This window comes from Caretta caretta, chromosome 23 (assembly GCF_965140235.1).
Source record: "Caretta caretta isolate rCarCar2 chromosome 23, rCarCar1.hap1, whole genome shotgun sequence".
NCBI classification, from domain to species: domain Eukaryota; kingdom Metazoa; phylum Chordata; order Testudines; family Cheloniidae; genus Caretta; species Caretta caretta.
Window position 1 is genome coordinate 2,862,434 of NC_134228.1, and position 23,222 is coordinate 2,885,655.

The 23,222-nt window shown below is 65.0% G+C and overlaps 1 protein-coding gene across 9 annotated transcripts in view; it reads left to right on the top strand.

Annotated features, from left to right (window-relative positions):
* The window catches only part of RYR1 (ryanodine receptor 1), a 99,599-nt gene that overhangs the window by 50,535 nt on the left and 25,842 nt on the right, over positions 1–23,222 (top strand). For 5 of the 9 annotated variants that reach the window (XM_075122347.1, XM_075122339.1, XM_075122342.1 and 2 more), the window contains exons 48-78: positions 120–289; positions 387–607; positions 1,023–1,113; positions 1,304–1,444; positions 2,619–2,782; positions 3,204–3,282; positions 3,713–3,802; positions 4,068–4,208; positions 4,835–4,912; positions 5,110–5,185; positions 5,312–5,435; positions 5,801–5,916; positions 6,302–6,369; positions 7,046–7,167; positions 7,626–7,675; positions 8,031–8,091; positions 8,341–8,579; positions 9,071–9,152; positions 9,541–9,671; positions 10,114–10,428; positions 10,975–11,215; positions 11,602–11,689; positions 12,160–12,252; positions 19,190–19,360; positions 19,610–19,669; positions 20,164–20,301; positions 20,390–20,502; positions 20,914–21,010; positions 21,464–21,570; positions 21,799–21,850; positions 22,927–23,173. In XM_075122347.1, the coding sequence (XP_074978448.1) occupies positions 120–289; positions 387–607; positions 1,023–1,113; positions 1,304–1,444; positions 2,619–2,782; positions 3,204–3,282; positions 3,713–3,802; positions 4,068–4,208; positions 4,835–4,912; positions 5,110–5,185; positions 5,312–5,435; positions 5,801–5,916; positions 6,302–6,369; positions 7,046–7,167; positions 7,626–7,675; positions 8,031–8,091; positions 8,341–8,579; positions 9,071–9,152; positions 9,541–9,671; positions 10,114–10,428; positions 10,975–11,215; positions 11,602–11,689; positions 12,160–12,252; positions 19,190–19,360; positions 19,610–19,669; positions 20,164–20,301; positions 20,390–20,502; positions 20,914–21,010; positions 21,464–21,570; positions 21,799–21,850; positions 22,927–23,173 (3,966 nt within the window). Of the gene's footprint in view, positions 1–119; positions 290–386; positions 608–1,022; positions 1,114–1,303; positions 1,445–2,618; positions 2,783–3,203; positions 3,283–3,712; positions 3,803–4,067; positions 4,209–4,834; positions 4,913–5,109; positions 5,186–5,311; positions 5,436–5,800; positions 5,917–6,301; positions 6,370–7,045; positions 7,168–7,625; positions 7,676–8,030; positions 8,092–8,340; positions 8,580–9,070; positions 9,153–9,540; positions 9,672–10,113; positions 10,429–10,974; positions 11,216–11,601; positions 11,690–12,159; positions 12,253–12,936; positions 12,952–19,189; positions 19,361–19,609; positions 19,670–20,163; positions 20,302–20,389; positions 20,503–20,913; positions 21,011–21,463; positions 21,571–21,798; positions 21,851–22,926; positions 23,174–23,222 lie in introns of all 9 variants that reach the window. The other 4 variants (XM_075122341.1, XM_075122345.1, XM_075122344.1 and 1 more) reach the window with 3 other exon arrangements.

Sequence of the window (23,222 nt, forward strand, 5' to 3'; positions counted from 1 at the left end):
CTCCTGTTTTTGGGGGGGCCGGGAGGGGCAGGGCAGCAGGACCCCAGCCCCTCCCCTGCAGCCTGGCCTGGCTGAGCCGGTGCGACCCCCCCCCCCCCGCCCCACGTATCTCCCCCCAGACGGGAACGTGGTGGAGCCCCGGATGTCGGCCAGCTTCGTGCCGGATCACAAGGCGCCCATGGTGCTGTTCCTGGACCGCGTCTACGGCATCGAGAGCCAGGACTTCCTGCTGCACGTGCTGGAGGTCGGCTTCCTGCCCGACATGCGGGCCGCCGCCTCGCTCGACACGGTGAGTGGGGCAGGGCCGGGGGGCAGCCGGCCGGGATCCCCCACCCCCCATGCCGATGCCCCTCCTCCTCTGTAACCCGTCCCCCCCCTCCCCTCAGGCCGCCTTCAGCACCACGGAGATGGCGCTGGCCCTGAATCGGTACCTGTGCTCTGCCGTCCTGCCCCTCGTCACCAAGTGCGCGCCCCTCTTCGCGGGCACCGAGCACCGCGCCATCATGGTGGACTCCATGCTGCACACCATCTACCGGCTGTCCCGCGGGCGCTCCCTCACCAAGGCCCAGCGCGACGTCATCGAGGAGTGTCTCATGGCCCTGTGCCGGTACGGCCCGGCGAGCCCTGGGGCTGGGGCCTGGCCCCTCGGGCCCCCCTCGGGACACGGGGCCTGATCTCTCTAGGGTGCCCTGTCCGGATCCTGCCAGACCCAGTTGGGGCCATGGGACACAAGGCCTTCCCTCGCTAGGGGCACCCAGCCGGGTCTGCGGCCCCACTCTGACCAATGCCAGGTGTTGAGCCCCCCACCCACGGCGGAGGCTGTACCGGGCTGCCAGCCCTACTCGGGGCATCCCCAGCTGCTGGTCAGCTCCCGCCCTGAAGCCTGAGGACTGAAACACGCCAAGCAGGCCCTGCCATTTGCCTTGGGGAGACCCTGCAGCGGGGGGTTCCGCAGGTTCGTTATCCCCCGCCCGGTGTCTCGGGCAGCCTGTCCCGTTGTGAGAGCAGCTCTCTCCCACCAGGTGCATCCGGCCCTCCATGCTGCAGCACCTGCTGCGCCGGCTGGTCTTCGACGTGCCCGTCCTCAACGAGTTTGCCAAAATGCCCCTGAAGGTGAGGGGCGGGGTGGGCCGTGCCCGGGCTTGCCGCTTGCTGGTCGGGAACCCTGGGCGGGGGGTGGTAGGACCGGGTGCTGCTGTCGGGGGGGGGGGGGGGCTGGCCAGGCCCTGGGGCTCTGGAACGCACCGGGGCGTCCCCCAGAGCGTGGGGCGCCCCCAGTAACTGTATCCGCCCCCCCCCCCAGCTCCTGAACAACCACTATGAGCGGTGCTGGAAGTACTATTGCCTGCCCACGGGCTGGGCCAGCTGCGGCGTGAGCTCCGAGGAGGAGTTGCATCTCACCCGCAAGCTCTTCTGGGGCATCTTCGACTCCCTGGCCCACAAGGTGCGCGGGGGGCGGGCGGCGTGGGATGCTGTTGTGTGCCTGGGGGGGGGGCTGGGGGGCAGGATGGGGAAGGGGAGTGGGGGCTGGGGGAGGATGGGGAGGGGTGATCGGGGAGGGTGGGGGCAGAGGGTGGGAGGGAGGGAGGATGGGGAGGGATGATCGGGGGAGGAGAGGGGAGGGAGGGGCTGGGGGGCAGGGTGGGTAGGGGAGCGGGCTGGGGGGCAGGGTGGGAGGGAGGGAGGATGGGGAGGGATGATCGGGGAGGAGAGGGGAGTGGGGGCAGGATGGGGGAGGATGGGGAGCGGTGATCGGGGAGGGAGGGGCTGGGGGGCAGGGTGGGAGGGAGGGAGGATGGGGAGGGATGATCGGGGGAGGGAGGGGCTGGGGGGCAGGGTGGAGAGGGGAGCGGGCTGGGGGGCAGGGTGGGAGGGAGGGAGGATGGGGAGGGATGATCGGGGGAGGAGAGGGGAGTGGGGGCAGGATGGGGAGGGGTGGTCGGGGAGGGAGGGGCTGGGGGGCAGGGGGAGGGAGGGGGCTGGGGGCAGGGTGGGGAGGGGAGTGGGCTGGGGGGCAGGGTGGGAGGGAGGGAGGATGGGGAGGGATGATCAGGGGAGGAGAAGGGAGTGGGGGCAGGATGGGGAGGGGTGATCGGGGTGGGAGGGGCTGGGGGGCGGGGTGGGAGGGAGGGAGGATGGGAAGGGATGATCAGGGAGGAGAGGGGAGTGGGGGCAGGATGGGGGAGAATGGGGAGGGGTGATCGGGGAGGGAGGGGCTGGGGGGCAGGGTGGGGAGGGGGCTGGGGGCAGGGTGGGAGGGAGGGAGGATGGGGAGGGATGATCAGGGGAGGAGAAGGGAGTGGGGGCAGGATGGGGAGGGGTGATCGGGGTGGGAGGGGCTGGGGGGCGGGGTGGGAGGGAGGGAGGATGGGAAGGGATGATCGGGGGAGGAGAGGGGAGGGAGGGGCTGGGGGGCAGGGTGGGTAGGGGAGCGGGCTGGGGGGCAGGGTGGGAGGGAGGGAGGATGGGGAGGGATGATCGGGGAGGAGAGGGGAGTGGGGGCAGGATGGGGGAGAATGGGGAGGGGTGATCGGGGAGGGAGGGGCTGGGGGGCAGGGTGGGGAGGGGGCTGGGGGCAGGGTGCCGGCTGGGCCCCACTCACCCCGCCCCCCGTGCAGAAGTTCAGGGCGGAGCTGTACAAGCTGGCCATGCCCTGCCTGTGCGCCATTGCCGGTGCCCTGCCCCCCGACTACGTGGACGCCAGCTACTGCTCCAGGATGGAGAAAAGGGCCTCGATCGACGCCGAGGGCAACTTCGACCCCAAGCCCGTCGAGACCCTCAAGTGAGGAGCCCCCGGACCGGGGTCACGGGGGGGCCCTGGGTGCCATGGGTCCTCCCGCCCTCCAGGAGTGCCCCTCCTTCCCGACCCGCAGGCCCCCGCCAGCCCCCCCCTCCAGTCCCCAGCCCTGCCGGTGCCCCTCACTCCTGACCTGCAGCCCCCCGCCAACCCACAGCCCCTTAGCAGCCCAGCCCTGCCCCCCTCCAGCCCTGCCGGTGCCCCCCACTCCCAACCTGCAGTCCCCTGGTGTTCCTGTCCCAGAGCTCGGTGGAGCGGGCACCCCCCTTGGCGGTGCTGGGCTGTGGGGCAGCGTCCCTTCGGGATGGAGTTTGCCCCCCCCAGACCCTGGCCCCCCAAAGCCACGTGTGCCCAAACCCGGCTTGGAAGCTCCACCCTGAGCGATGCTCCACCCCCCCCCCCACAGCGTCATCATCCCCGAGAAGCTGGACGCCTTCATCAACAAATACGCCGAGCACACGCATGAGAAGTGGGCCTTCGACAAGGTACGGGGCCCGCGGCCCACAATGCACTGCTTCCCCCGCCCCTGCCGACCCACAATGCACTGCTCTCCCCCTGCTGACCCACAATGCGCTGCTTCTCCTGCCGGCCCACAATGCACTGCTCCCCCAGTCCCCATCGGCCCACAATGCACTGCTCCCCCCCCCGGCAACCCACAATGCACTGCTTCCCCTGCCCCCGCTGGCCCACAATGCACTGCTTCCCCTATGTGACCTCCCTATGACCCCCTATGTCTCTACCCTTGCTATGAACCCTCAGGACCCCCTGACCTCGTGACCTCAGTGTGACCTCCCCATGACCCCCCAGGTCCACACCGTGACCTCCGCCCTCTATGTGACTTCCCTTGTTACCCCCCAACCCAGCCCCTCTGGGTGTGACCCCTGTGACCCACACCTGGGACCTTTCCTCTGGCAGATCCAGAACAACTGGACCTTCGGGGAGACGATCGATGAGGAGGCCAAGACCCACCCCATGCTGCGCCCCTACAAGACCTTCTCTGAAAAGGTACCCGCCTCTCCCCCTCCTGGCCCCAGCCCATTGGCCCCCTCACCTGCACCCCCCCATCCACCCCCCCCCCCAGTGCGCCTGCCAGGCTGCACAGGTTCGGGGCAGAAACCCTGGGAACCCACTGGTTCCCCCCCATCCTCCTCCGTCTCCCCAGCGGTGCAGATCTCAGCCCGCAGTCCAAGGGGGGCGTCCTCCCATCTTGCTACCTGCCCCCCACCACCCCCGCCCAAGCCCTGAGCCAGCACCCGGCTTGGCCCCGCAGGACAAGGAGATCTACCGCTGGCCCATCAAGGAGTCGCTCAAAGCCATGATCGCCTGGGAGTGGATGGTGGAGAAGCCCCACGAGGGCGAGGAGGAGAAGACGGAGAAGAAGAAGACGCGGAAGATCTCGCAGTCAGCCCAGGTGAGGGCAGCGCGGCTCCGGGGGGGCTCAGGAGTCCTGGGTTCTGTCCCGGCTCTAGGAGAGGAGTGGGGTCAAGTGGTTAGAGCCGGGGAGGAGGGTTTTGGGGGTTAGGACTCCCCAGCTCTGGGAGGGGAATTGGGTCCAGTGGTCAGAGCAGGGGGCTGAGAGCCAGGACTCCTGGGTTCCTCCAGCGCTGCCGTTGGGAGCAGGCTCCGTGGTGGGAGGAGAGCACTGAGCTGCCCATCCAGAGAAGTGAACGGTGCCTAGGGTGGGCTTGTAGGGGCGCGTTGATGCTGAGTTCACCCCCGGGGAGTGACTTGGTCTCTATGGCCAGCCTGACACTCTGAGGGACACCCCCACCCCCTGGAATGAACCTGCAGCTCTCTAGCCCCATGGGTGCCGGGAGGCTGCACAGCGAGGGCCTTCAGAGCTGGGTGGGCGAGAGCACAAGCCTGTGAGCCACAGAGGATCCCCGCCAGAGGGGCCATGACACACGGAGGGAGGGGCTCCAGATCCAGCCAGCATGGAGGTGCGATTGGGGGAAGGGAAATGTGGGGCAGTGATGGTACAACCTGGCGGGGTGGTGGGGGGAACAGCCCCTCTAAACTCTAATCCCTCCCCCACAGGCAACCTACGACCCCAGCCACGGCTACAACCCACAGCCCATCGACCTGTTGGGGGTGACGCTTTCCCGGGAGCTGCAGGTGAGACATGTCCCCACCCCCAATCTGGGCCTTTTACCCCCCAGGCCAGCTGGCGTGGAGGTCGGGGGTGGGCCGTGCTGGGATCGGCACATCCGGGTGTGCCCTGTGGAGTGAAATATGTCACACTCCCTGGCTGGTGGGCCCCATAGGACCCCACGAGGGGATGAATCGCTCACAGCCCCCACCTCTCCCCACAGGCCATGGCGGAGCAGCTGGCTGAGAACTATCACAACACCTGGGGGCGTAAGAAGAAGCAGGAGCTGGAGGCCAAAGGTGAGTGTGTCCATCCGTCCGTCCGTCCCCGGCCCAGGAGCGTCTCTGTCTGTGCCTTCCCCAGCTCAGAGTCTGCCCCCGGCTGGACCTGACTGGGCGGGGGGCTGGCTGACTCTCTCTCCGCAGGGGGCGGCTCCCACCCTCTGCTGGTGCCCTACGACACGCTGACGGCCAAGGAGAAGGCCCGTGACCGCGAGAAGGCCCAGGAGCTGCTCAAATTCCTACAGATGAATGGCTACGCCGTGACCAGGTGGGGGCGGGACACCTCCTCTCCATGGCTCACTGCGCTTCTGCCCCACGGGGATCCTTGGGCCCCCTTTCCCCCACATCCCGTGGGCTGCCCGTCAGGCCTCATCCCCACTTGGGGGGATCACGCCATAGAGTCCATTGCCCCTGGGGGCCAAACTGCCCCCCACACCTGTTCCCCCCTAAGGGTGGGATTGTTCCCTCCAGTCTATTCCCTTCCCCAGGAGTGGGTCGGTCACCATCTGTTCCCCCGGGGGGCGGGGATCTGTCACCTTGTCTGTTCCCCCCTGGGGGCAGGTCCATCTTCCCATCTGTTCCCCTCGGGCTTTGGCTGGAGAGGCCAATGCCCCTGACCCTGCTCTCTCACAGGGGGCTGAAGGACATGGAGCTCGACTCGTCTTCCATCGAGAAGCGATTTGCCTATGGCTTCCTGCAGCAGCTGCTCAAGTGGATGGACATTTCGCAGGAGTTCATCGCCCACCTGGGTAAGGAGCGCACAGCCTGCCATGCACACCTGGCTGCCCCTCCCAGTACCACTGGGGACCCACAGAGGCTCGACCGCACGCTGTTTCTGGTGCGGGTGGTAAATCCAGGGATCAGAGGAGGGGCTGGGAACCAGGACTCCTGGGTTCTGTGCCCAGCTCTGAGAGGGGAGTGGTGTCTCGGGGTTAGAGCAGGGGAGATGGGAGCCAGGACTCCTTGGTTCTCCTGCATGCCAGCTGCTCCCCAGGGGCTTGGAGGCATCTGCAGAAATATGGAAAAGTTGCCTGAATGTGTTAAAGCTTGAATCTACCTAGAGTCCCAGGGTCGGGGAGGGGGGAACAATCCCCACAGCCCCCCAGGCACTCACAGCATCTTGTCTCCTTGCAGAGGCCGTGGTGAGCAGCGGGCGGGTGGAGAAATCGCCCCATGAGCAGGAGATCAAGTTCTTCGCCAAGGTCAGTTTGTCCAGACTGGTCCATCCCCCTGCCATCAAAGCGGGGCTCCTCCAGTGGGGAGGGGGTACCTGAGCCATGGAGGTGTGGGTGAGGGGCTTGGATCCGGGGGAAGGGGCATCTGAGTCATGGGGGAGTGTTAAGTGCTGGAGGCTGGGATATTGTTGCCTTTGTAACACAGTTCAGGTTGCCTGGTGCTTGTGTCCTTGGAGTTATCAGCACTGGCAGGTAGCGCAGGCTGCCCGGGGCGTCTGCCCTTGGAGCTCCGGTGTTATACGGCCCCGGGGCGTCTGCCCTTGGAGCGCCGGTGTTATCGGCCCCGAGGCGTCTGCCCTTGGAGCGCCGGTGTTATCGGCCCCGGGGCGTCTGCCCTTGGAGCGCCGGTGTTATCGGCACTGGCAGGTCGCAGGGGAAGGGAACGGAGCCAGGGTGAGCTAACGCCGCTGTTACTCTGGCTCCCCGTCGTCCCCACTCACCCTCCATCTCCGGGGTGTGGGAGGAGGTCTCTTTGTCCCAGGTCACTGTCTGTGCCACATATTTGGGGGAGGTCACATCTCCTCCCTGTGGGGGCTCTGACGTTCACCCCCAGCCCGTGAGGGTGGCGGGTGGGGGTGCAGGCTTGCTGCCCGCCGTGGTGATGTCTCCCTGCCACTGACCCACCTCCTCCCCTCCACCCCAGATCCTGCTGCCTCTCATCAACCAGTACTTCCACAACCACTGTCTCTACTTCCTGTCCACGCCCGCCAAGGTGCTGGGCAGCGGGGGCCATGCCTCCAACAAGGAGAAGGAGATGATCACCAGGTGAGTGGGGAGTACAGTGGGGGGGCAGGGGTGGAGGGCCATACCTGGGCGTCACTCTCAGCGCAGCCTGGCCCCAGGTGTGCGTCAGACCAGAGGCCCCCATCCAGCTAGGTGGCAGCCAGAGGCTTAACCCCCTTTCCCCCCGCTCTCCCCCGCATGCTGACTCAGAGCTCCAGGTGTGGGGCTCTGCTGGTGCCCCTCGCTGCTGACCTGCAGCCCTGCTAACCCAGCCCTGGGCTTCCCCCCCCCAGCTCTGCCAGTGCCCCTCACTCCCAACCTGCAGCCCCTGCCATCCCACCCAGGGCTCCCTACCCGCAAGTGCTGTTAATGGGGGAGTGATGAGAGCCCCATTGATCCTCCTCCCTTTTCTGCCTCCGATCTCTGCCCCGTGTGCACTCTTCCTCTGCAGTGTCTCTCTCTTTCACTCTCTCTTTTCCTCTCTCCCCCTCTCCCTTCAGCCTTTTCTGCAAGCTTGCAGCCCTGGTCAGGCACCGGGTCTCTCTGTTCGGTAAGCGCCCCTCACCGTGGGGCTGGGCTCTCTGGGGGTGGGTGGGGCGCCTGGCCTTGCCCATCGCCCAGCCCTGGGGGATGGGGGCTGGGCTGAGCCAAACCCCAGAGGGAGCAGCTGTGACCCATCCCAGATTACTCTGGGCTTGTCGGGGGCTGTCCTGCCCCCCAGTCCCAACCCCTTTCACTTCCCCCTTGTATCCCTGCCCCCCACGCTGTGGCCCTGCTCCTCTCCCAGTCTGTGCAGGGCCTAGGCGTGTAGCCAAGCAGGTGTCTCTTGTCCCCTCTGCCTGGATCCCCCCTTCCCCAGAGGCCTGACTCCCCCCTCCCCAGTGATGCAGGGTCTCTCCCCCCAGGCACGGACGCCGCAGCTGTGGTGAATTGCCTGCACATCCTGGCTCGCTCCTTGGATGCCAGGTGAGCCCCTCGGGCTGGGTCCCCTCCCCGGAGTGGCTGTTGGGGCAGGACTGGGGCTAGACAGAGCCATGGGTAGGGGCGGGGTCTGAGACCAAGAGGCGGGAGCTAAAGAAATAGGGGAGATTTCACTGCCCAGAGACAATGCCCAGAACTAGGGACCCCTTGCCCGGCGCGGAGATGCGTCCCCTCTGGGGTGGGGCGCGGGGCGGGGGACGCGGAGACCCCGTGGCTGAGCCACTCTCGTGGCAGGACGGTGATGAAGTCAGGGCCGGAGATCGTCAAGGCCGGGCTGCGCTCGTTCTTCGAGAGTGCCTCGGAGGACATCGAGAAGATGGTGGAGAACCTCAAGCTGGGCAAGGTGTCGCAGTCCCGCACCCAGGTGAAGGGCGTGGCCCAGAACATCAACTACACCACGGTGGTATTGCTCCCCGTGCTCACCTCCCTCTTCGAGCACATCGCCCAGCACCAGTTCGGGGACGACGTCATCCGTAAGGGGGGGCTGGGGCCGCGCGGGGGGGGCCATAGGGGCAGGAGTGCCAGGGAGTGGGGGGTGCTGGTGGGCACCCAGGGCAGAGGGAGGCACTGGGGATTGGGGAGGGGGGGGCGCAAGGGAGGAAGTGAGGGCGGGCAGGGAATCTGGAGGGGTGGGGGGTTGAGGGCAGCAGGGGGAGGGGTACCAGGGGTGGGGCCGGACCCCCATGGCCCAGCAGGAGCTGGCAGCCCAGGCCCCATACAATCCGCGCCACCCACGTGACCGGCACCAAGTGGCAGCACTGGGCGCCTCCCCACCCCACCCGGGGGCCCCCCCAGCCGCAGGGCCCCCCTTTCCATGGTGAATCACCGCCAAGAGCCAGGCAAGGTGGCCCCTCCCCCACCCAAATCCGGGCCTTTTGAGGTGGGGGCGGGTTTGCCCCCAAGCCAAATGTGGGGGATTGTGGGAGAAGCGATGCCCCCCCTGATCTGCCCCCTCCCCCCCCAGTGGACGATGTCCAAGTCTCCTGCTACCGGACCCTGTGTAGCATCTACTCACTGGGCACCACCAGGAACCCCTACGTGGAGCGGTGAGTTGGGGGGCTGGGGCGGGGGGGACACGAGGACAAGAAGGGACGACCGAGGTGGGGTGGGAGGCACAAGCAGTGGGTGCAACAGGATAAGTGGGGGCACAGATGGGATGATGGGGGGTGGTCCGAGGGGAGGGCACAGGGGCGATGGAGCCAGGGGGTGGTGGTCCGAGGGGAGGGCACGGGGCGATGGAGCCGGGGGGTGGTGGTCCGAGGGGAGGGCACGGGGCGATGGAGCCGGGGGGGGGTGGTCCGAGGGGTGGGCACGGGGGGGGTGGTCAGAGGGGAGGGCACAGGGGCGATGGAGCTGGGGGGGGGGATGGGACAGAGCTGGGCTGGGGACGAGTGCCCAGCTGAAGGGTCTCTGATTCCCCCCCCGCCCCCCCAGGCAACGCCCCGCCCTGGGTGAGTGCCTGGCCCGGTTGGCAGCCGCAATGCCCGTGGCCTTTCTGGAGCCACATCTGAACACGCACAACCCCTGCTCCGTCTACACCACCAAGTCGCCGCGGGAGCGCGCCAGTGAGTGCCCCCCGTCGCCCCTCCCCCCCGTCGGCTCCCCCAGTGTCTGCGGTTTGGGGCTTGTCCTGGGAAAGGGCCCCAGAGCCCAAAGGGCCCCGCACTCTACGGCTCCGTCCCCCTTTGGGATGTCCCTGGAGCTGGGGGACTCCCATGTGAGCCCCCCCCACACCCCACTGTGGGGATGTCCCTGGTACTCAGGAGTTCCCAGGGAACCCCCCTACACAATGGGGATTCCCTGGAGCTGGGGGATTTCGTGTGACCTCCCTCCTTACCTCCACTGCGGTGATGTCCCTGGAGCTGGGGGATTCCCAAGGGACCCCCCACCATGGGGTTTCCCCTGTAACTCTGCCCACCTCGGGGGATCCCCGGGTAACCCTCCCTCCCCACGGGGCGTCCCTGGCGCTGACCGGTCCCCCCAGTGCTCACGCCTGCCCCCCCGCAGTCCTGGGGCTGCCCAGCTGCGTGGAGGAGATGTGCCCCGACATCCCAGAGCTGGAGCGGCTCATGAAGGAGATCAGCGGGCTGGCGGAGTCGGGCGCCCGCTACACCGAGATGCCGCACGTCATCGAGGTCACGCTGCCCATGCTCTGCAACTACCTGCCCCGCTGGTGGGAGCGGGGCCCCGAGACCCTCCCCCAGGGGCCCTGGTGCACCCAGGTGACCTCCGAGCACCTCAACACCCTGCTTGGCAACATTCTCCGCATCATCGTCAACAACCTGGGCATCGACGAGGCCTCCTGGATGAAGAGGCTGGCAGGTACCAGGGGCAGGGGCTGGGGTGGGGCCTTTCCCCTGGGGGCGGCACCAGCTCAGACCCAGGGGACTGGCTGGCTCAGGGGGGCGACGAATGGGAGACGGGGCCTTTTCCCTCTAGGGGGCACCAGCCCTGACCCAATCCCAGGGCAGGGACTGGCTGGATCAAGGGGGTGGGGAATGGGACACAGGGTCTTTCCCCTTGGGGGGCACCAGCTCTGACCCAGGGGGAGCTGGCTGGCTCAAGGGGGCAGGAAATGAGGTGCAAGGCCTTTCCCCTTTAGGGGGTGCTGGCTCCCATGTGGGGGGCTGACTGGCTAGCGGGGGCGTGGGGCGAGGCAGTGAACGGGACATGAGGCCTTTCTTCTCTAGGGGTCACCAGCTCCAATCCGGCCCCAGGGCTGGGGGTGGCTGGCTCAGGGGGGCAGGGAATGGGGCGCAGGACCTTTCCCCTCTAGGGGGCATGGCTCTGATCCAACCCGGGGGCGGCGGGGGGGGAAGACACCATCTGGCTGGCTCACCCCTGACCCCCAACCCGCTTCCCACCCAGTCTTCGCCCAGCCCATCGTGAGCAAGGCGCGGCCCGAGCTCCTGCGCTCACATTTCATCCCCACCATGGAGAAGCTGAAGAAGCGCTCGGGGAAGGTGGTGGCCGAGGAGGAGCAGCTGCGGCTGGAGGCCAAGACCGAGTCGGAGGACGCGGAGCTGCTGATCCGTGACGAGTTCTCCGTGCTCTGCCGGGACCTGTACGCCCTCTACCCGCTGCTCATCCGCTACGTGGACAACAACAGGTGGGCGGGGCCCAGCCGGGAGAGCCACGGCAAGGGGCGGGGCCCAGCCGGGAGAGCCACGGCAAGGGGCGGGGCCCAGCCGGGAGAGCCACGGCAAGGGGCGGGGCCCAGCCGGGAGAGCCACGGCAGGGGTGGGGCCTGCTCTGTATGCCACAGGGAGGGGCGAGGTCTGGCTGGGGCATGCCATGGGCGGGGGGGCATGGCCTGCTGCATGTGCCAGGTGAGGAGGCGGGGCCCAGCCTGGGAGAGCCACGCCCCCTCAGAACTCCAGCCGCTCCCTGGTTCAAATCCAGCCACAGCTCGGAAACACCCTCCCCGGCAAAGGGGGCCCTGTCAGCGCCAGGCGGAGGTCGGGCATCTGCTGATGGTGCCCTGTGTGTCCCCAGGGCCAAGTGGCTGATGGAGCCCAACTCGGACGCCGAGGAGCTCTTCCGCATGGTGGGCGAGGTCTTCATCTACTGGTCCAAGTCGCATGTAAGCGGGGGCGGGTGGGAGGTGTCAGGGGCTGGTGTGGGGATAAGTGGGGAGGTGCCAGGAGCCAGCCGCGGGGACAGGCGGGAGGTGCCGGGGGCAGGGGTGGGAAGGGACCCCAGCTAAGCAGAATTGGGGCTGGGTCCTGTGTGGATGGGGGATCCCTGAGGAGCGCTAGGGGGCGCTGTGCTGCCGGAGGTCAGGGCTCAATAAGCGGTGCTGACCCCAGTGCCCCAGCGTGGCAATAGGGGGCGCTGGGCTGCAGGGAGCAGGGCAGGGGTTCGACAGGGACGCTGGGCTTTGGGGAGTGGATCGGGGGCTCAGCGGGGGGCGCTGTGCTGCGGGGAGTGGGGTGGGAGATCACTAGGGGGCGCTGTGCTGCGGGGAGCGGGGCAGGGGCCCGGCAGGGGGTGCTGGGCTGTGGGGGATCAGCTCTAACTGGGGTCTCGGCTTACCCTGTCCCCCTCTCCCAGAATTTCAAGCGGGAGGAGCAGAACTTCGTGGTGCAGAACGAGATTAACAACATGTCCTTTCTGACGGCCGACAGCAAAAGTAAAATGTCCAAGGTGAGGCGATGTGGGGCACAGGGGAGCCCTGCCCCGGGGCCTGTGGGGCAGGGCAATCGCGGGGGATTCACGCCGGAAGGGCCACCTGGATGCTGCCCGACCCGGCTCCCCCATGGCCCCTGCTCCAGATGCTCAAACGCCTGTGTGACTCCAGGCACCGATGTTTGGTGCTAAATCTCGACCCGAGGGCCCTCGGGTCCGGCCGCGTGGGCAGAGGGGGCGGCCCCGCTGTAGGGTCATCTGCAGGCGGGTTCCCCGGGGAGCCCAGAGCTCACGGCACCGTCGGAGAATGGGGGCCGAGGGGCGCGGATTGATCGAGCCACCCGCCCTGTGTGTGGGGCTGGCGGGGGGCTGCCCGGGGACTCTAAGCCACCCTGATCCAGGCTATGGGTGCTGGGGGGTGGTCCCATGCGCCCCCTCCCCCTCCCCCAATCCAGTCCACAGGGTGCTGTCTTGTCATCCCCCGATCTAACCACCAGGGGCGCTATTCTGCCATAGCCCCCCTTGTAACCTCCAGGGCGCCGTCCGATGAGCCCCCACGGATCTACGCTGGGGGTACCCCCATGCCCCGGGTGGCCCCGCTCTCATCCCGGGCGTGCATTGCAGCCACTGTGGGGGCTCGCGGCCCATCTAACATGTCTCTTCTGTCTTGTCTCCCCTTCTCTCCTGGCCGGGTTCCTTTAGTCTGGAGAAGGCCAGGTAGCGTCTCACTTCTCTTCGGCTGCACAGAGACCGCATGGCGCCTTGTGTCTGTGTCTGATCCGTCAGCCCCCAGTCTCCCCCCCTCCCCAAAGCGGCGGGGTCCTCCCCAGCCCGCTCCCCGTGCCCACGGCACCCTGTGTCGCACGTCCCAGGAGCCGGCAAGCCGGGGGCTGGGCAAGCGACGGTGTGTGACGGAGCAGGGAGTGGGGAGGACTGACCAGGGAATGGCGTCTAGTTCTGCTGGGACTGTCTGCATGGGGGATGGGAGAGGCAGGGGTGACTCCACTGGAGTGAGGAGACCTGAGCCTGTCATCTGAACTGGAAGGTGGCCGGCGCTTCCTCGAGGCCGAAAGGCAGGGTCAGGAACTCATAGAGCCCCAGAGGGGTGATAAAGGCCCATTTCAGCCTGGCATCTGCATCCAGCGGCACTTGCCAGTCGCCCTTTGTAAGGTCCATGGTGGTAAGGTACCGAGCTCCTCCCAGCTTGTCTAGGAGCTCATCAGGCCTGGGCATGGGGTAGGCATCAGATACAGTGATGGCATTGAGCTTCCGATAGTCCACACAGAACCGGACCGACCCGTCCTTTTTGGGGACCAGCACCACCGGCGAGGCCCAAGGGCTGGTAGATGGCTGGATCACCCCCAAAGCCAGCATGTCCTGGATCTCTCTTTCCAGGTCCTGTGCAGTTTTCCCGGTGACTCGGAAGGGGGAGCATCTTGTCGGCGGGTGCGACCCTGTCTGCACCCAGTGGACAGTCAGATTAGTGCGTCCAGGCTGGTTGGAAAACAGCTGTTGGTACGGATGCAGCACCCCCCTGACTTCAGCTTGATGGGCAGGGGTTAGCCGATCAAAGAAGGGAATTGTTTCCAGGGGGGAACCAGCTCTGGTCCCAGAGAATAGCTCTACTAAAGGGTCATCTCTCTGCTCCTCCCAATGTCCGCACACGGCCAACACCACCTTCCCCCTGGCATAATATGGCTTCATCATATTCACATGGTACACCCGGCGGTGGTGTGCCAGGTTAGATAGGCTCCATCACATAGTTTACCTCGTTTAGCTGCTTGACAACCTTGAAGAGACCTTCCCAAGTGGCCTGTAGTTTGTTTTTCCTCACGGGGATGAGAACCATCACCAGATCCCCGGTGGCATAGGCGCGGGCCTGCACCTTGCGGTCATACCAGACCGTCTGCTTCTTCTGGGCTCTGGCCAGATTCTCCCTGGCTAGGCCCATGAATTCAGCAAGTCTCTCTTGGAAGATCAGGACATACTCCACCACTGACTCTCCATCGGGAGTGGCCTTCCCCTCCCACTCGTCTCTCATCAGGTCCAGGGGGCCCCTCACCCTCCTTCCATATAACAGTTCGAAAGGCGAAAATCCGGTAGACTCCTGGGGCACCTCCCTGAACGCGAACAGCAGGTGAGGTAAGTACTTGTCCCAATCCTGCGGGTGCTGGTTCATAAAGGTTTTCAGCATCATCTTTAGCGTCCCGTTAAACCTCTCCACCAGCCCATTGGACTGGGGGTGATAAGCTGAGGCCCAGTCGTGCCGGACCCCACACCTCTCCCACAAGCACTGGAGGAGGGCCAACATGAAGTTGGTCTGTCAAGACTTCCTCGGGGAACCCCACTCGGCTGAAAATGGTCAGGAGCGTATCTGCCGTGGTGTCTGCTTCAATGGAAGCTAATGGCACTGCCTCGGGGTAGCGGGTGGCGAAATCTACCACCACCAGAACGTATTTCTTCCCCGACCGGGTCTTCTTGCTGAGAGGTCCCACTATGTCCATGGCCACCTTCTGGAAAGGCTCCTCTATGATGGGCAAGGGTCTCAAAGCCGCTTTCCCCTTGTCCCAGGCCTTCCTCACCCTCTGACGGGGGTCACAGGATCGGAAATACTGCCGGACCGTGGTAAAGACCCCGGGCCAGTAAAAGTTCTGTAGCAACCTCTGCCGCGTGCACCGGATTCCCTGGTGCCCTGCGAGGGGGATGTCATGGGCCAGGGACAGTAGCTTGCGGCGATACTTCTGGGGGACCCCCAGCTGCCTCCTGATCCCACAGGACTCCACTTCCCTTGTGGGAGCCCATTCTCGGTACAGGAACCCCTTCTCCCACAGGAACCTCTCCTGGCAATCCCTCCTCATGGTCCGTCCCACACTGAGGTCGGCCAGATCCCTGAGCTTCCGCAAGGAGGGATCTTTCCTCAACTCGGCCTGGAACTCAGCGGCTGGGGAAGGGATGGGGCCCGGTTCCCTCTCACTGGCTGGGTCTGAGGCCACAGCCTCTCTGAGCCGTGCCCCTCGGCCCTCCCTCCCCACCAGGGTAGGGTCCTGCGCCTCCGGTGTGGTACCCTCCCCGAGGTCAGGGCACGGTGCCCCTCGCCAGCTCTGGCTACGGGTCACGACCAGGGTACCCTGGGGTTTGCTTGGCCAGTCCCCCAGGTCCCCTCCCATTAACACCTCAGTGGGCAAATGGTGGTGCACCCCCACATCCTTGGGGCCCTCCTTGGCCCCCCATTTCAGGTGTACCCTCCCTAAGGGCACCTTGAACGGGATCCCACCCACCCCGTCAGGGTCAGGTAGGTGTTGGGCATCACCCGATCTGGCGCCACCACCTCAGGCCGGGCCAGCGTCATCTCCGCGCCCGTATCCCAGTATCCATTGACCTTCCTCCCATCCACCTCCAGGGGAACAAGGCACTCTCTCCGCAGGGACAGCCCCGCGCCCCCCCTGTAAACGGAGAACCTTGAGTCCGGGGCATCCAGCCCCCCAGAGGAGCTGGCCTGGGGCCCTCCCACCTCCTGAGCAGTTGATAAGCTGTCAGCCCCCCTTGTCTGGGAAGCCTGCCCCTCCTCCAGCTGGGTCCCTACCCAGTTAACCCTGGGTGGGTTCGGTCTGCTCAGTCTGTCCCTGAGCCTGGGGCATTGGGTCCATATGTGGCCTCTCTGGCCACAGTAATAGCAGCCCATGTCCCGTTGGTCCCTTCGAGCCAGTCAGTTGGCCCTGAGGCTGAATGTTCCCTTGGGAAGGGGTTTTCCATATTTCCCCGCTGGGAGGTCCCGTGGTGACTCTCTCTCTGCATCGTGGTGGACCTGTTCCTTTGGGACTCCTCCCTGCTACCCCCTGTCTGGCTCTTCACAAACTCATCGGCCAGCCGCCCTACATGTTGCAGGTTCTCTGGCTTTTTGTCCGCCAACCATAGCCTCAGGTTGGATGGGCACCGCTCATATAGTTTCTCTAGTACGATCAGTTTAACCAGGTCTTCCTTCGTCTGGGCCTCCTCTGCCCACTTGGTGACATATCCCTCCACGGGGACGGCTAGTTGCAGATATGAGGCCTCAGGGGTTTTACGCTGACTCTGGAATCTTTCCTGGTACATTTCGGGAGTCAGCCCAAACTCGCAAAGCAGGGCCTTTTTGAATAGTTTGTAGCCCCTTTTCTCCGCCCCTTCCAGTCGGCGGTACAATGCCACGGCCTTGGGATCCAGTAAGGGGGTGAGAAACTGGAGCCTGTCCACAGGATCAACCTGGCGCAGCTCGCAGGCCATCTCAAAGGCATCCAGGAAGTCATCCATGTCCTCCCCCTCTTTACGCTGGGCCAGGAGGCACTTATCAAAGCTCCATGCCGTCCTGGGTCCCCCCTCACTCACCGCAGCCGGGGACTCGCTGCTCCTCAGCCTGGCCAACTCCAGCTCATGCTGTCTCTGCTTCTTTTCATGCTGCCTCTGTTTCTCCTTCTCCTCCAGCTCATGCTGACACTGCTTTTCCTGCTCCTGACGCTGCTCTTCCCGCTCCTCCTGCAGTTCCCGCTGCCTGAGCTCCAACTCTCTCAGTTTGAGCTCCTTCTCCCATTGCAGCCACCTCAGATCCAGCAATGAGGAGCTCTGCTGGGAGGATCCCCTGCTGGCCGCAGGGGTCACAGTGCCCTCAGTATTCACAGGGCTCCTCCCAGCCCTTCCCCTAGGCATAGGTAGGAGGGATCTTGGGAAGCCCTCAGCAGCCGTCTGTTCACTTCCCGCTGGGACAGACACTGGTGCCTGCACTGCATCTGCCAGGCTGCTTCCCTCCGAGACAGGGATCAGTTCCTTGGAGCGATCTCCCTCCTCCAGCTGGGCAATCAGCTGTTCTTTGGTGAGCCTCGCAATGTGCAGCCCCCTCTGCTTGCACAGCTCCACCAGGTCGCTCTTAAGGTGCTTGGTGTACATCTCCTTGGTGGCCACTTGCAGGCCTGTGTGCTCGCTGCTCCCCACGGTTTCCAGGGAGGACCCGTAGGGTGCCAGCCCTTCCCAAGGTCACCACCTCTTTGCCAGGGTCGAGCTGCAGACTCCTCCGCCCCTGGGACCGCTCGCTGCAATCCCCCAGGGGACCCTCTTACTGCAAAAGTCCTTCTCTGGTCACACACTCCCAGGGGTTAACCGCCCCCTGCAACCGCTCCTCTCTGAGCCTTCAGCACGCCTGGTCCTCGTCAATCCCCTTTCATCTTACTGCTCCCCCGTCACTTACTGCAGGAAGCGCCGCCCACGGGGTGCAGTAGATCCCACCGCTGCCACCAGTTGTCACAGAGTGTGGGGGAGTCTGGGCCCTGCACCCTTCTTCCTGGGATTCACCGTGACTCTCAGCCAGCCAGTAAAATGGAAGGTTTATTAGATGACAGGAACGCGGTCTAAAACAGAACTTGTGGGTACAACCGGGAACTCTCAGTCAAGTCCTCCTACGGGGCAGGGAGCTTAGACGCCAGGCTTGGGGTTCCCTGCATTTGACCACCCAGCCCCAAACTGAAACCAAAAAACCCCCCTCCCCCGGTCTCACTCCTTCTCCCCCACCGGCTCCTGCTCCAGCCTTTGTCCAGGTTCTTGGGCAAAGGTGTCACCTGGGTGCAACCCCCTCCCAGCTCAGGTGACAGGCTTCCCGTGGAGTCACCCCCGGCTCTCCCATCCCCCGTGCAGACAGTCCCAGCAGAACTCGACGCCATTCCCTGGTCAATCCACCCCGCTCCGTCGCACGGTGCCCACTCTGCACCCAGCCCACGGCCCGTCGGCTATCAGCACACCCAGCCCACCGGCCCCGAGCCACCTTCCCTCTGCCGGGGCTTTTCACCGGCGACCTGGGGCCCAGCGCGGGGGATTTGTGCCCCCCCTTCCCCAGCGTTTGCTCCTTGCCCCCAGCTGTCTCTCAGCCCCGAAGCTGCATGCGCCAGGCCAGCTCTCTCCGGCTCCTGATCTGAACCGGTTTGGTTCCTCTGGGCTCTCGCTGTGCAAAGCTGGGGAGTGGGGGACGGGGAGGAGTGAGGTCCCGTCCCTGTTCTTGACCTCCCACCCCTGGATCACGGAGCTCATAATCACCCCTTGTATCATCCCAGCCGGAGCAGGGGAGGAGGCGGTGCACAGGGATGTTGCAGGCAGATTATGCTGCCTTGCCTGCCTGCCGGGCTGTGTGTGCCGTGGGGTGGGGTGCAGCTGTTGGGGGGTGGGAGAGCTGTCTGCGCCGTCCCCTCCCGGTTCGTGCCCCCAGCTTGGCAGGGGCTGCCCCGGGAAGAGCTGTGGTGTCCCTGAGGTGATGTCTCCGTCCCCTGCCTGGGGATCCCCCATGCAGCCCATGACACGTGGGGGGAGCCTCTTCCCCACCATCCTCCACCCGGTCAGCTCCCTCGGACCCTGTGCTTCCTGGCGGCTTGCTGGGTCCACAGCCCTCCTGCTGAGGTGACCCTGGGCTCCTGCGGCCTGAGCTCACTGGCCGTTCCCAGGTGGATTCAGGGAGCCCTGAGCCCCCCGCTGTACCGGGGTGGGGGGTGAGGCGGCCCAGGCCGGCCAGGGGCTGCGCTCACACAGAGGGGCTGGGCTGGGCGGCGGGTTCAGAACTGGAGATTTCTGAATTGTCAGCATCCGTGACTGAGCGATCGTGTCCCCTGGGGGGGCAGCCCCCCCAGTTGAGCTATCCTAGTCCTTGAGGATGCCCCTCCTCAAATCCCCCAGGGGTTACCCAGCCATCTTTGCCCTTTCACCTTTTTCAAAGTGGCCCTGCTCCTCCCCTCCCCCCATGGAGGTGGGAAGCCCCGCCCCCCTTGGGAAGCCCCACCCCTCCATCTTGGTGGGGGTGGGGCTAGCCCGGTACCCTTCTCAGGGTGGGAGGGGCGCTGCTGTGGCCGGACGCTTCTGCCTTGGCATGTTGGTTGGAGGCAGAGAACTGTGGGGTGGGGAGGGTCACTGCCGGGGCCCCACCCTGACACCCCCCTGTACCCCCCAGGCAGGCAGCTCAGAGCAGGAGCGGACCAAGAAGAAGCGGCGGGGAGATCGCTACTCCGTGCAGACCTCGCTCATCGTGGCCACGCTGAAGAAGATGCTGCCCATCGGCCTCAACATGTGCTCGCCCACGGACCAGGAGCTCATCACCCTGGCCAAGGGCCGCTATGCCCTGGTGAGCCAGGGGAGGAGCTGGGGGGAGCAGGGGGAGGAGCCGGGGGAGTGGAGGAGGAGCCAGGGTAAACAGGGGGAGGAGCCAGCGGTGGAACTGGATGGGGCTGTTGCCCTTGGGGGTGCAGTGAGTCTGGAGAGGAGAGGCGGTGATAAGCAGCTGTGTGGGGGGGAGCGGCTTGTGCTGGGGGGGCAGCTGGGTCTCCGTGTGCCCCCCCCCGAGTGACAAACTCTGTGCCCCCCCACCCCACAGAAAGACACCGACGAGGAGGTGCGGGATGTTCTTAACAACAACCTGCACCTGCAGAGCAAGGTGAGTGTCCTCCCCAAAGGCCAGCACCCCCTCTTCTCCCCCGGGCACCACGGGCCAGCCCCCATTTCCCCCCCAGGGCACCATGAGTTGGCCCCATTCCCCCCGCCAGGCAGCACGGGCCAGCCCCCCTTTTCCCCCTGGGTGCCAAGAGCCAGCCCCTCTCTCAGCCCCCTGGGTGGCATGGACCAGCCCCGTCATTTCCTCTCTGGGGCTATGTATCAGCCCCCTCACTTCCCCTGGTGCCATAGGCTGGCCCCACCTTCTCCCCCTTCCGGGTGCCACAGACCAGCCTCTCCTTACCCTTGGGTGCCATGGGCCGGTCCCCCTTTCTCAGCCCCCCAGGCGCCATGGGCCCTCTCCCATGTTACTCCCCCAGCACCATGCCCCTAGCCCAGGGCACCCAGGCTCCGGCCTGCGCCCCCTTGCCCCATAGACCAATGCACATCCCCGTGAGGTGCCGTGTCTGACAGCCCCCTCCCCCCCCCCCCCGGCAGTGCGAGAACCCTGCGTCCATGCGCTGGCAGATGGCCCTGTACCGCGAGATGTCGGGCAAGGCCGAGGACGCCAACCGGCCCGAGAAGATCGTGCGGCGGGTGCAAGAGGTGTCGGCTGTGCTCTTCCACCTGGAGCAGGTGAGGGGCGGCGGGGTGGGGGGCGCAGCACGGGGGAGGGGCTGTGCTGTGGGGTCTGGGGCTCTAACCCCCCCCCGTCGCCCCACAGACCGAGCACCCCTACAAGTCGAAGAAGGCCGTGTGGCACAAGCTGCTGTCCAAGCAGCGCCGTCGTGCCGTGGTCGCCTGCTTCCGCATGACGCCGCTTTACAACATGCCCAGGTCAGCGCCGCATCTGCCCCCGTCGGGGCCCGCGCCCCCTATCCTCCCCGGCCAGGGGATCCACGCCCCCCAACTTTCCCCTGCTGGGAGAGGGGGAACCACACCCCCTGCCATGTGGCCCATGCCCTCCCATTCTATGGGATCCAGCTCCCTGTACAACCAACCCACCCACCCGATCCACAGTGCTCCCCAGCACCCTGCAGGGTCCACACTTCCCCACTACCCCGCAGGATCTCTGCCCTCCCCGGCACAGGGGTGCAATTTCAGCCCCCCACCCTTGTCACCCCCCACCCCCGGCTCTGGGCTCCAGGTGGGATGCTGGCTGCTCAGTGGGTGCAGCTGGGGTGGGGGTCTGGGTCAATCCCTGCCCCCCAACCCCCTGCCAGGCCTCTGATCTGCCCCTTCCCCCAGGCATCGGGCCTGTAACATGTTCCTGGAGAGTTACAAGCTGGCCTGGATCGTCACGGAGGAGCACGCCTTTGAGGACAGGATGATCGACGATCTGGCCGTGAGCCGGCGGGTGCTGGAGGGGGCGGGGGCTCGGGGGAGGTCTGAGCTTTCCACATCCCGCAGCCAGGAAGCCTGGGTCCCGTCCCTGCCTGGTTGCCAGGACGCCTGGGTCCCGTCCCTGCCCGGTTGCCAGGACGCCTGGGTCCTGTCCCTGCCCCGGTCCCATCCACACCCGGGCACTGGGTTCCGTTATCTCCCGCTCCCTGCTCTCTCACCATTGCCCCAGGGGCTTGGGGGCAGCAGGACGTCAGCGGTGGGGGGCTGGGGGGGAGGAAGTGATGGCGGAAAGGGTGGAAGCGGAGCAGGGGCAGGCTCCTGGGCCCGTGGGCTGGGAGTGGGGAAAGCCGGGCACACCAGGCTCTCTCTGGCGGGGACTCATGGGGCTCCCAGCACCGCCGGGCTGGGCGGGTTCACAGCTGCTGACTCTCCCCTGTCCTGCTGGGGGGAATAGAAACCGGGCGAGGAGGAGGAGGAGGAGGAAGAGCAGGTGGAGAAGAAGCCTGACCCCCTGCACCAGCTCATCCTGCACTTCAGCCGTACAGCGCTGACGGAGAAGAGGTGGGTGCCGGGGGCAGGGGCAGCGTTGGGAGCCAGGACTCCTGGGTTCTATTCCCAGATCTGGGAGGGGAGAGGGTTAGAGCAGGGGGGCTGGGAGCCAGGACTCCTGGGTTCTATCCCTGGCTTCAGGAGTGGGGTGGAGTCCAGGCTCTGTTGTAGAACTCTTCAGCTGGCCTCTCTGGAGCGTGTGGTCCTGGTTCTGACTTTGGCCTGTGCGCTGCCTTTCAGCAAACTGGACGAGGACTATCTGTACATGGCCTACGCCGACATCATGGCGAAGGTGAGTGACCCCAAGTCCACATCAGCTTCTTGCAGCACGTCTCACCCCCCCAGCACCGCCGGCCCCTCCCAGTGCACGTCCCACCCACTGCCCCCTTCCCTGTCCAGTGTGTCGCCCCATTTCCCCTCCCCGTCATTTACCGAGGTTGGTTTAAGCAGTCTCAGGAGAGCCCGTCAGACTCATGAGTGGAGCCGGATTCGAACCCTGCTCTCTGGGTGTTCAAGCAGCAGAGGATCTGAATCCTTCCCTCCCCAGACTCTCCCCTCAAACCAGATTTGCAGTAAAGGGCAGTTTACCCTTCCCCCACACCTTCACAAACTTCTGCTCCTGCTACTCTGGAGTGGCTGGAGGAAAACCCCCAGTCACAGCCCTGTGGGCAGTAGTAGCAGTGTAGTAACTTAAGAGTAATGGCAAAATATCTTTGGAATAGCAATGGCATAGCAGCTGTATAATATTTTTGGAATGACTGTGTGGTATCTTTGGAGCAGCGATGTAGTAGCTTTGGGGTAACTAGGTAGTGTCACTTTGTAATGTTGTAGTATCTCTGTAGCAATGATGGAGTAACAACTTTGTATCTCTGGAGTAGTAGCATGAGTCTGGAGTACATTGTACTAATGTAGTGTCACTGGAGTAACAAAGTACTAACAGTTATAGTGTTTCTGGAGTAACGGTGTCATATCCCTGGAGTAACAACAGAGTAACAGCATAATGTCTCTGGAGTAACAATGTGCTAATGGCACAGTATCTCTGGAGCACCATTATAATATCTCTGGAGTAATGGTGTACTAACTTTGTAGTGTCTCTGGAGTAGAGGTTTAGTATATGTGGAGTAACAAAGTACTGACCGTTTGGTATCTCCAGAGTAATGATATAGTATCTTCAGAGTAATAATGCAGTATCTCCCGAATAATGGTGTTGCATCTCTAAAGTAACAGGGTACTGGCAGTGTGGTATCTCTAGAGTGACGACGTAGTATCTCCAGAGTACCGGTGTAGTATCTGGATTGGAGGGGGGGCAGCAGGTATTGGTATTTGGCTCCCAAGCACCCCTCACTCTGGATCCCCTTTCACCCCCAGAGCTGTCACATTGAAGAAGGTGAAGAGGAAGGTGGTGAGAAAGATGAGGAGGAGGCCGAAGGGTCCTTTGAGGTAGGTGATCCGCTCCCTACCTCCAGTCCTGCCCCAGCCCCTGCCTGTGCTGACCCTTGTGTCTCCACCCCACAGGAGAAGGAGATGGAGAAGCAGAAGCTGCTCTACCAGCAGTCGCGGCTGCACAACCGCGGGGCGGCCGAGATGGTGCTGCAGATGATCAGCGCCTGCAAAGGTGAGATTGGACCCTCGCCTGGGGAGGGACAGCGGGGCGGCTTGACGGG